The 12,907-nt window shown below is 41.8% G+C and overlaps 1 protein-coding gene across 1 annotated transcript; it reads right to left on the bottom strand.

The window, feature by feature from the left end:
- Nucleotides 1-11,165: 11,165 nt before the first annotated feature.
- Nucleotides 11,166-12,906, bottom strand: FJX1 (four jointed box 1 (Drosophila); the record flags this gene model as incomplete). The annotated part of the gene is made up of 1 exon (XM_004683574.2): nucleotides 11,166-12,906. A coding segment is annotated over one exon (795 nt), but the record flags the coding sequence as incomplete, so codon positions are not given.
- Between the last annotated feature and the right edge of the window lies 1 nt (nucleotide 12,907).

The following is a 12,907-nucleotide window of genomic DNA, read 5'->3' on the forward strand; positions in this document are numbered from 1 at the left end:
GAGCTATAATCTTGGGATGGCATCCTAGGACGATTTGTTTCCTCCCAGGCTTCTGTATAGCTCTACAGGCACTGACCAAGCACTCGGAAAAGTCTTTTGTAGCCCAGTCAGGAGTGCTGCGGGGCCCTGGTGAGCCTTTTTAGTTGGAGTTTCTTTTCCTTCTATTTTTCATCATGATCGATTTCAGAAAGGTAGCTTTGTCCTTGCTCCTTCTTTCTTTCTTTTTTTTCAAGAGCTCTGTAGATGATGACCTCGTGTCTTTGACACTGTCTGGATGGTCTCCTTTCATCAGCATGTTTCTGTGGCCTTTCTTCTGAGAAATAGGTTAAGGGATTGGTTTGGGCAAGATCAATAATGAACCCCTGAAGATATATGGAATCAGATTTTGAAAAGGGTCATGGCTGGGCGTGGGGGGTGGATAACAAATAAACTGTTCATAAACTATTGATATGAAAATAACACAGATAACATTGGGTATCAGTTGGGACGCTCAGGGCAGGCACCATACTCTTACTGCTTTAGAATGGCAGATATGGATAGGAAGGAGCCACCCCTCTGTCTGTGCTGTTTGTCTTTCCTGTGTCCTAGCACAGAGTTCCTAATATTTCCTGTTGCTTGCTATCTGCAAGACAATTTCCCAAATGCTTGATATGGGTTAACTCACGAAAGGTAGGTCTTGTTGTTATCCCTGATTTCAGATGCAAAATCTGAGGGTGAGAGAGAAAAGTACTCAAGTTCACAGAGTCAGAAAAAGGAAGAGCTACGGTTGACACCCATAGTTTCTGTCTAGGAACTAGCCCGTGACTCCTGTGCTCTGGTGTCTCCCTGTGGAGTTACCCACGACCCACACTCTGTGCCTGGCACTGAGAGATTACCCTGAAGTTCTCCTTCTGGAATCTACTATCTAACCACACTGGCTTTCTTTCCTTTATGCATATTAAGTTCCCTCTCTCTCGAGGGCCTCAAACATGCAATTCTTTCTGATTGAAATGCTCGTATTCCCTCTTTTTCCTTCCAGGCTGGCTGACTCCCCTCACTGCTCCAGCTCTGTGCAAAGCCCCCAACCCTCAACTTTACTGTGAGGCTGTCCTCTTTCAACACTTTCTTAGGGCCATTCATTTCCTGTCATCCCATTTACTACAGTAATGATTCACTCATTGGTCTCTCTACAAGACTCTACCTCCCCAAAACCAGCAGCCAGATCTTGTTAGTTTACTGATCTGTCTCCACCACATAGCACAGCGCCAGAACCAAAGTAGGCAGTCAGGAAATGTTTGTGAAATGAAAAGATGCTCAATGTCTGCTTGCCAAAGAAACAAAAGTTAGATTAAGTCAGTGAAATCAAAGATAAGGCTCAGGGTGACAAGCCCACATTTCTGAGATTTGTACCATTATACCATATGCCCAGAAGATCTTATTCCAAGTTATGTGAGGAATAATCAGAATTTAATATTCACCTTAGTGCTGGGTACTGGACCAAGAGATATTCTGGTCCAGATGTTAATTTATTAGTAGCTGGACCGTGGAAAAGTGTGGGTGGTGTGCAAGAGGAAGGACTGGGGTGTTCGGGATAGTGAGAGAGGCAATCTGGGAACTCGAGCAGTAGGGATTTATCAGCTGAACTGGAAGTATTTCAATAGCCTAATAACCAACATAACTCTACTGATATATACTGCACATACCTGCTCTGTGAGTAATCACTTGAAAATACTCCAACAGAGATTGCACATGGAGCTCTGGCTTCTGAGTTGCTAAATCTAGAGGTATTACAATAATTTGTATGGCCTGAGTCATGCACCCAGGATCATAGCATCAGAAAAGACACAGGCTTTATGTGGAGTTGGGTCATGAATGTTACATTGTAGGGAGACTTTGAATGGGCCTCAGCTACAAACAGAGGGAGACAGGCATACAGAGTCACTTTTTTTGGACCTCTTGCATTAGCTGGATGACTTGAGAAGTCACAGATGCTTAACCCCTCTCTTCATTAGCATTTCTGATGTTGCTAATAGGTCACTAGAGACGGGCCCACTAAATGCTGAAACTGAATACACTGCCCCTGGAAGGGAAGGTTGAGAGTCACAAGTGATGGCACAGGCTTTGTTTTCTTCACAAGGTTGGTTGAACCTGGGCTTCAGTGTCAGGGGACCAAAGATCAAGTGGCGATGGTTGGATTTTGCATAGTCGGGAGCTGTGGTGGAGGTAGGAAGCCGACTGCAGATGGAGAGTAATTTGCCCTGAAGCTTCTTGACCTTTTCTTTAATCCTAAATGTAACCTGCAGAGGCTCCAGTTCTTTTGCCTGCAATGTGGCATCACCTTTGCTTGCTGATGCTGACTGAAGGTCAAGTTAAGGGCTAGATGTTCCAGAAGCAAAAGATTCCCCTTTGCCACTGGACTGCACATGATTCTTTTTAACAGTCTCTCATTCTCATTCTCCTTTCCTCTTGCTCCCAATCTTTCTCTTTTGTCTTCCCTTTTAATCATTTTCCAGGCTTATATCTCAAACTTGCTGGTGGCAAACAGAACAAAATTTGTTATTGACTCTGGGTCACTTGTTTCGTGGATTATTTCAGGTCAAATCCTCTTAAAGTAAATGTCTCCACTGTTGGGAAATCTCTCTGAATAACCAAATAAGGCACCTAATCCTCAAGTAAGGGCTAGCTTATTGCAAGCAAGGTTTGATAGCGGGGTTTAGAAAGAGCTCAGGTGGACTCAGTTTCAGGCAATAAGGCAAACCATCTGACCCATAAACCTTCCCTATAAATGTTTTATAATATATAACAAACATCTTTTTAAATGCATAGCTGAAGTCATAAAAATATAAGGAAAATCCCCAAGGGTCCAAAACAAAGAGAAAATCTAAACCAGAATGATAAGTGTGAAGTGAAACGGGCTGTTCCAACTGTGTGTGTGTGTGTGTGTGTGTGAGAGAGAGAGAGAGAGAGAGAGAGAGAGAGAGCGTCCATGTGCATGGGTCTGTTTGATCTGTATAGTCAGATTACTTGAGTGTAATATATATCCCAGCTAAGGGGAAGCTGGATGTTTCTAAGACTCTACACAAAGCTAGCACTCTAATAGGAAAAGAACCCTCTCAGTAAAGGGAGGTGGGAGTACAGATTGTCTATTTTAGCTTGAATTCTGGCTGGGGAAAATAAAAGTTTCTGGGAAGAGCCTCCCTATCATCATGCATTTTAATATTTATGTTTGCTGCCTCAACTTGCAGGCAAAATAATTAATATAAAAGTGAGCTGGTTTAGGTTTAATTCTACAGTGCCTGCCACAGGGAAATGAAAACTTCTTGGGAAGGACATATCTCCATTCCAAGCAAAATGAGCTCTCACAGATAAAAGTCTGGATGAACATGGGTTTACAACCCAAAATTACAAAATTCAAAACTACAAAATAAGAGTGAGGTTGTCAAATTTAGGAAAACAACACAAGATATGCCCATAATTGTATTTCAGATAAAGAACAGATAGCTAAAAGAAAACCATGCCTGAAATATTGCATGCAATATTTCAATACTAAAAAATACTCATTGCTTATATAAAATTTAAAGTTAACTGGGTATCTTATGTTTTACCTGCAAGCACAGTATATGCAAAATTAAGGAGACACACAGCAGGATTAGAATACCCTAGAACTCTAAATACTTGAGCAATCAGATGTCCACTTTTCAAATAATTGAGAATGATAATGATTGACTATATTCTGAAAACATAAGAAAATATAAAAAGCAATTGGAAAAATTTAAAAAAGAACCAAATACTACACTGGAAGAGAGTTTGGCAGTTTTTCATAAAACTAAACATAGTCTTACCATATGACCCAGCAATTACATTCCATAGTATTTACTCAATGGAATTTAAAATTTATACTCACACAAAAATCTACACACAGATGTATATATCAGTTTTATTTGTAATTGCCAAAACTTGGAGCCCACCAATATGTTCTTCAGTTGGTGAATGGGTAGGCCAGTAAGCTCCAGTATATCCAGACAGTAGAATACCATTTATTCTGGAAAAAAAAAATGAACTGTCTAGCCATGAAAATAGTTGAAAGGTGCTGAAATGCACTCTGCTAAGTGAAAGAAGCCAATTTGAAAAGGCTGTATACTATATAACTAGAAGTATATGACATTCTGGAAAACAACGATGGAGATGGTAAAATGATTAGTGTTGTCAAAGGCTAGTAGAGAGGGAGGGACACAAGATTTCTGGGTGGTGAAACTACTTGTGTGACACTATTGTGCTGTCAGAAAAGTCATGATGTGTTTTTTCTATGGGCAAAGTACATCATGACTTTCCCACAACCCATTATAATGGTGGGTAAGTTTCATTAGACATTTTTCCAAACCCAAATACCAAGAATGAAGAATGAGTTGTAGAAGTCCTTTATGTATTCTGGATATAAGTGCTTTATTTAAAATATTTTTTTCCTAGCACTTGGAGGATAATGAATTGTTAATGTAGGTTCATTGATTGTAAGACATGAAATATTTTGGAGAGGATGATGATAAAGGTGAGGCTATATGTGTAGAGGGTATAAGTGAAATCTCAATTTTCGCAATGAAACAAAAACTTCTCTAAAAATAAAGTCTCACAAAAAAAAATGAAAGAGGACTTTGAAAATAGAAATTGAGATCATTAAAATTTAAAAGACAAACAAAACAAAAGTTCAGGGTTGTATTAAATAACACCTAGATACTATTGAAGGCAGAATTAGGAACTAGAAGACAGATTGAGGAAATCACCAGGGGCAACATAGAAAGATTAGGAGAAGGGGAATATATGGCAGAATTTGAGACATGAGGGATAAAAAGAGTTAATATTTCTAGAAAGAGAAATAGAAAACGTAAAAGTGAGAACACATTTGTTGAAATAGTAACTAAATTTTTCTAGACTGAAAAAGAGGAATCATTAAATTTTAGATACACATCATGTTCCTATCAGAAAAACAAAAACAAGTCCTCATCCTGTAATTCATAAAATTACAGGACACCAAACAAAATGGAGATTTTTAAAGAAATCAATTAGAAAAATACTATACCTAGTCTTCTCTACTCAAAGAAAGAGTAGTTTAAAAAAGAAAGGTAGACAAATGGGAAAAAGTATATTCTTTGGAACTAAACAGATTGGTCTTAAAGCTCAATCCTCTCTTCCAGCTCTTCCAGTCAAGTAAGCAGTTTATTTAGCCTTTTTGAGCCTTTATTTCCACACAGTAAAATAAATAGTCAATCTGGAGTTACCATCCTAATTCCATGACAACCATGCTATATGCCTAATACAAAAGGCACATTCATATACGTTCAGAATAAGTATCTATTAATATTGACAGAAGTAGTTTCCCCATATATAAATTCCTTTAGCATAACCCCTCCCATAAAGCCAGCTCAGGATGAATACTACCTAAATGAAAGTCATACTGCAGAAAGTCAATAACATTGCTACAAAAGAAAAATAACATGGGCCTCCCTGGTAGCACAGGGGTTAAAATCTCAGTGCTATCAAGTTATTGCCAGCCACTGCAGCCTAAGTTTGATCCCTGGCCAGGGAGCCGATCCACATGGGACAGCAGACCTCTCCTGTCTTGCCTACTACTCCCCTCAGCCATCAATGTGCCTGTTCTGCTCCCCACTCTTGTCTCTGGTGAATCCTCTCACCCCCTGCACCTCTGGCCTACATAACAGTGCTTGTATGCATAAATAAATAAATCTTTTTTAACAAAGAAAAATAACAAAAACAGTTAAACCATTGTGATGAGACTGCCTCACTAAAGCCAAGCAAGCTATAGAGATCAGCTTCCCTAAAATGTCCTCAGGGAACTCTTCAGAACTCTATGAAAATTCCTCTTTTTTGTAGCTTCTTTTCATAAATAATTCCTAAAAAATCAAAGATAAGCACAAAACCAACTTGTCAGCCTCCCTCAGTGTCACACTAGGCCAGGTCCCAAAGTCCTGGTCATGATCCTATAGTAGCTGTTACTTTCCTAACACCTGTCACACTAATTTCTGCTAGATAATGCTCCATTTTCATGGACTGTAAACCCCTTGAGGGTACCTTACCATTCATTTCACACTGTCTAATGCATGGCCTGAGACTTTTTTAGTTGGCATCTACTGAGAAACTTGAAGTTAGGAATTTTTTTTTGTAGAGTGGTTGTTCATAGAATATGGGCTATTTTCCTAGAGTTGAAAAGACTACAAAACATGTAGTTGTCCTACTGCTTTTCCACATGAGGAAAATGAGAAGTCCATCAATTAATTAATTTGAAAGTCCAGGGCTATTAGATGGTAGAAATCAGGCTCAAATCCAGTTTGACCAGTTTCCAAATGTTATTGTTTCCATTTTATCACATTGCCTCCATGACCAAGATGGTGGCTGCATCCGTGAAAGAATCCAGGTGTAAAAGGACAAATAGCTTATAATCCATTTGCATGAAATACCTAGAATAGACAAATTCACAGAGGCTGAATGTACATTAGAAGTTACCAGAGGTGGGGTAAAGCGGATGTGGAGGATTTGTTTGAGGTGATGAAAACATTTTGGAGATAGTGGAATGGTTGTGCAACACCATGGAATTGCACATTTAAAACTACTTAAAATGGCAAACATTTACATATAATTTATTAGAACTTTTAAAGAAGAAAAAAATCAACCCTGAAGTTATTCCCCTCTTGTGGTGCTTCTCTGGGGATGTTTGTGGGGGGCAAAGTAGAGACAGATGCATGATGTAGGGTCATCCAATTAAAAGTGACACTTCTCTATTATTAACCCACAATTTCTCAGCAAAGCAAAATCTGTGAGCTGGTCTTGGAAAATTGCCAGTTCCATAAGCTATTTAATTTTTCTGGATAGAGTGTAAAATAACTGCTAAAGTCATAAAAGATACCATATGGCATCAAAGAGAGGGAAACAAGAACTCTATTTTGTTGTTGTTAATGAACAATCAGTTTTGTACTCTGTTTTTAAAAAAGGTGCCATTGAGAGAAACATTTCTAAAGTGTCAAGAAGACATATCCAAAATGGAAAGAAAGTTGAAAAGATAAATAAAATGAGCATTCCTTTAGCTATATTTGGTGGAAACCTGCTGAGAAAAATATTCCAGGCAGGCAGCATTGAGACATAGTTTATTAATGCTGTTTCCCCCACAGCAGGACACAGAAAGAGAAATTGGTAAAACAGTCACATTAAAAAATTATGACTCCTACATCTGATCTTTATGAATACACAGAAAAAGCTGTCCTCGTGAGTTGTCCTTGGGCTGTGCTGAAACAAAGGCAAAGAATGCTTTTCCTGTGAAGCCCTAGGATCGCCACACTATTTACTCAGACGCTGTAAGAACAGACTGGAAGTTACTTCCTACATTTAAGTGATTTTAAAAGGTGTTTATAAAAAAAGACCCTGAGTAAGATTTTGAGCAGTTCTCCCAATTACATTTTAAAATATGCCACTTGAGGCTTTAGTTTTTAGAGTATACAGAATGAAATCTGTATTTTCTTTGGGAGAGAGAAATGCAGTGGGTGGTAAACTGTGGATAAATGGACTTTCCCTAGAATCTGAGAGCTAGAAAGTAGCTTACTGACTATCTAACCAGCGTTTCACCTAGTATAGCCTGTACCCAATGGAGACTTTTGAAATCAGTTTCCAGGGTCAGAGTTAACATTGGGATGTTGAGGAAGAGAAGGAGTAAATTGAACTGAATCTTGGGGGACAGGAGGGAGCAGGGTGGGTGGGTGGAGGCAGGGATTGGCAATACATCTTTTGTTTTGTGAAACTCTGGGGTCAATTACATATATGTGTATGTGGGTATGTGTAAGGAGTTGCAGTGCAAAGCGTGTGTCTCATTGTGAGTCTGGTCAAAGATTTCTAAGTTACCAACCTAACCAAATACCTCCTGTTTCAGGTAAAACACCTGAGGCCAGACAGAGAGGGGAAATAACTTTCCAAGTTACTGTCTTCACTTCCAGTATCCTTTCCATCTGACTCTAATCAAAATATGCCTGGAGGTCAGTGTCCATTCTTGGGGTTTCTAAATCCCTTTGGCAGCTGACGGTTGATCCCGTTTGAGCAATTCCTGTACTTCTGGATCAACCAGAATCCCCTCTCTATTCCAGTACACCTGCCAACCTTACCCCATCTGGAATCAGTGGTTCTGGGGGGTGAGGTGGAGGTGGAGGTGTGGAGGACAAATAATCAGCACCCAAATGTGCAAGATCTATGATTGCTGAATAGCTATGAAGGTGCAAGATCCCAGCACTCACGGGTCCCTGGAGCTGGTAAGCCAGATGAGAAATAGAATCACAGTTGCCCTGTATAAAAGAGGGTGCGTGTGACGACTCTTACAGAGGGCACTCTCAGAGGGAGACAGCTGACAACTGTCAGATTCATGCATTTTGGCTGGTCTTTCTGGGCCAGAGTAGAAGCATGCAGAAAGTGTTCTAAGACTGCTGAGATATAGCAGGATTCTGAAAGAACATCTTGCCTTTGGCTCTGATTTTGATTTAGAGGAGAAAATGACCTACCCAACTAATAAACACTTTCATTGCCTTTGCATTATGCAAGGCACTGTTCTGAAACTATTACAAATATTTACTCTTTTAGTCGATAATCAACTTCTAGGCCTTAGAAGACTCTCTGAGTTACAGTTGTTCATGATGGTTGAAAAATGTTGAGAGATGTTAAAATTATTTGTTTTTCCCCCTGATTTGAAGAGAGGAGGGCAAGTACTCTTCATAGAGTTTAGAACTATGTCATTGACAAAGTGAATTAATCAACAGTCAAATCCAGGCAGAAAAGGTCAACTGCCTACTTTCTCTTGGCAGAAGGAATTGGGAGGAGGATTGTACTTCTTGCAAAGATTCATTACTTTTGATGCTTTCCAGAAGTGGTGATGGATTTGCAATGAGCCATCTACATTTTTTTTTTTAACTTGCTCTCATCTATTTGTAGGATAGCTGCTTTGGTGCTTTGCCTAGGATAGCTCTGCTTGGGGCCTGAAACCACCCACTTAAGCCCACACAGAGATCAAGAATGTGCCCTTGACCTTATGACCCACAGCTTTGCAGAATGCTAGCAAAGGCTCCTATCAATAATTTGCTGAATTAGTTCATAACCACACTTCAAAAACTGACTTTGCAAATAGCTTTGAAGATGAAAATTAGTAGTTTTTTACTAAATATAAGAATGGCAAGAATTTTTTACATGCATGAGGAGTTTTTTTTTTCTTTTTGAAGTAACTATTATGTTATATACATAACATACAAACCCCATAATACTCTCATCGAGTCTCCATTTCATAGATGAGGAAACTAACTTAAGTGACTTGCTGGAAGTAAAAAGCTGAGGGACAGAATTCAGAATACAGTCAGTCGGCAGAATCCATTACTCTTTGCACACCATGCTGCAGCCTGAAATTTTTTTCTCTCTGAAAAATAATTTGGTTTTAGTAGCATTCACTGACCATGGCAAGTTTAATTGCCACAGTCTCTCAATTATCCACAAAGATAATGCCAAAGCCTCTTGATTATCCACAAGAAACAGCAACAGTTAAAACTTGTACTCTGTAATTATGTCTTGATCCGCTTAACAGCTCCACCATGTAATTAAACTTATTTCTTCAACAGGCAGATAGGGCTCACTAAAGAATCTGAGAAGAACTATTTAAACGATGCTTCCTTTCTTGCTCTGGGTTACCCATGGTCAAGTCTGGGCCTGAAGTGCAGTTTGGGAGAAATGCAGAGAATGCTTGCTGCCCTACAATTCATCAGTGTTGAAGTTCTACGGAAGCCAGGGTGTATGTTTCTGCAAAATCTGAAAATGTGTAACTTATCTCTGCTTAATTTCTTCTAGGAACATGTTGGGTAAGATTGCAGGTTGAAGAGTATGAAGACTTTCTTGGAGCAGCCTCCTTTGACTTAAGCAAATCTCAGGTGGTTATTGATCATGAGAAAAGGAAAAGGTTTCTTTTTGAAAGGGGAAATTATCAGAGGTCTCACATTAACAAGGTCTTGGGAAAAAGTCTATTGCCACTACCAGCATATATTGTGACAGGACTATGAAAAACTTTGGCTTATTATGCCACGTTTATGGACTGTTCTTTTTTTCCAGTGGAGATAGAGTTCAGCTTAGCACACAGCACTGAAAACATAAGGATGATATTAAACAGTTAAATTACATGCTGTGCTATAATGCAGTGGGAAAGAGAACCCATGGAGATTTAATATCTTCATGAGTCTATAAAACTATAGATTTACAAATGCAAGTCAACTAAACTATTAAAGTAACCGAAAGTTGTTTTGAGTTAAAGGTCATTAAATAAGAACAGGCAAGACCACATTGACACAAATAGCAAATAAAATGTCAAGATAAAACAGGAATGGGATGTTAAACAAACACAATCCAAACCAGTCTCCCCTCCCCATGGTGAAAAAGGAGTTTAAGAAAAATCCAAAAATACTTAGTAAGTCTGAAGCACCCAAGAAGGGACCAAGTGTCATATATCAAGGAGTGTCCATGTTCCTGGCCTCACAATGCTGAGATGACCGTGCAATTCGTATCTGAAAAAGACCATTTCTCTAGAGCGAACTGGAGGAGTCCAGATGTTGGAGATGATGATCTCCTAGATGCAATGGAATTTATGCCAGGAAATTAAAGAGAAGAATTAATTTATGGCTTTCCCTACCTGTTTGCAATATGTGCTCAGCTTACTATTTGGACACATTGTGATGCACAGTAATTACAATGCTGAAAATAATGTGCAACACGTGACCACAGTAGTTAAGTTGTAAGGGGGGGGCATTTGTCATATTTTATTCGGCACATCTGGTTCTATCATATTTGTTAAATGATTAATATAGGAATAGAATACAGTGAATTTCTTTTATAATACTTTTGTCAGGAAATAGAGTACTTTCCTTTCCTCTTTCTGTTATCCCCCACATACTATGCTCAACTCTGAAATTTCCAGCTCTAGGATTCATTTGAGTGCGCAAGACAGGGAGTTGGTCCTTGCCTTTGTTCGATTCTATAGGTCCCCAAGTCACAACTGGGATATATCCACATCCGCTTCCTTTGTTTTAAAAGCACATTCTCAAGAGAGAAATCCTAAAGCTTATTTCTAAAGGACATCAGCCATCCCAGTTAAAACCACAGCAATTAAATTCTAAATTTTAAATTCCCTTTTATTGAAATATAAGTTTGTTTAGTATATTTACACCACACTTTATGCACATATATACATAGAAGGCAAATTCTGTCAAATAAAAGTTTTTTTCTGAATAAAAAATTAAAATAAGAACAAAGTAAAGTGCACGAAAGGGATTTCTTTTCCCTTCTGGAGGACATCGACACTGTCAAAATTTTGGTCGGTTAGGAGGAACAGGAAGAAGAAATTCATTTTTGACTCAGTGCATAGAGCCTGCCTTGCTTTTTGAAGCCTTTAGGCCAAAATGACAAAGCAGTAGGGAACAAGTCAGACAGCCCAGGGTGTGCGGGGACCCCAGGGTCCCGGAGGTCCCGCTCTCTTTGTCCTACCCGCAGACTTCCCCCAGCTCTTAACAGCGATCTCACCATCACCCAGCTGGAACAAAGGGAACGCACAGGAAGGGGGCTGCACCAGGCAATGTCACAGTCCTTACTGGGGCCACCAGCACTGCGTTTGGTAGGAAACCGCAGAATTAGCTCAACGGCTCAACAGAAGTTTTCCTTTTTCGGAAAGGGAGCTGGGTGGCCCGCGAATGGGATGCATCTCCCACAGAGACGCCACCCGGGGGGCCAAACTCCGGCAGCCAGTTTCTTGGGATCCAAACTCCGAGCTGGCACAGGGCCTAATCCTCTTACAGGCTGGGTGGACGGAATGTTACACTGCTCGCCTGGGTCCGTCCGTGCGTCGGTCCTCCCCGAACTTTGAAAACAACACAGCACAGAGAGAAAGGGGCAGGTGGGTGAGGCTGAAGTTTTGCGTCGCCTTCGCGCACGGGCCACCGAGCTGGGCGTTGGCCAGCTAGCTCCAGGCGGGGGTCGGGGGAGGGGGGTGGAGACGACGGCCCTTCTCCCACCATCCATTCCCCAGTTAGGGGTCTCCTCTCTTTCTTCCTCCCGGCGATGCTAGGTCCCAGGTCGACGGCCGTGCAGGGCTTTACAGTGCAAAATGTGCTTGGCAAGGAAGTCGAGGCGGCGCTGCAGCAGCTGAGCGTGGGGGTCGGCGAGCGCCGCCAGCTCGGGGAAGCGAGGCTCGTGGTGCCGGTAGAGGCGCAGTAGCCGAGTGGCAGCGTCCCGGCCGCGGTGCAGCTCCAGCACTCGCCGCGCAGTCCGCTCGCGGAACACGCACACCGACTGCAGCAAAGGCTCATTGTACTTGTCCCACATGCCCGCCACCCGATAGCCGTGCACCAAGCCCGCCTCGTTATCCAGAAAGACCAGTGCCCCGCCGGGACCACGGTGCAGGTTGCTGGTGGCGCGCTGCATGACGCGCGGGTCCCACTGCAGGCTGAAGAGGTTGCTGACGAGCCGGTCGAAGTTGGCCGTCAGGTAGTCGAAGAGGATCAAGTCGGTCCATTGCACCAGGTCCACCAGCTCCGCCTGGCTGCGGTTGGCTAGCACGCCTCCCGCGGCGCGCAGGGGCCGCAGATGGCCGTCCTCCGAGCGCCACGGCGCGGGTACCACAACGTCGGTGAGGTTGGGCAGCCAGCGCGTCAGGCTCACCACACTACCCTCGGTCCAGTGCGCAGCACGGAGCTCCTCTTGCACCTGCGCCCACTGCGCGCCCCGAGCCTCCACCCGGGCCAGTGCCAGTGGCGGCACGTGGCGCTGGAGGCCCAGCAGGCGCGCCAGGTAGTAGGACAGGGCCTCACCCTGTATCTGCTCCGGGTTGATGCCGTAGCGCACGCAGGCGCGGGTGCCG

The sequence above is a fragment of the Condylura cristata genome, unplaced genomic scaffold (assembly GCF_000260355.1).
Source record: "Condylura cristata isolate star-nosed mole 26May11 unplaced genomic scaffold, ConCri1.0 scaffold00015, whole genome shotgun sequence".
NCBI classification, from domain to species: Eukaryota; Metazoa; Chordata; class Mammalia; order Eulipotyphla; family Talpidae; genus Condylura; species Condylura cristata.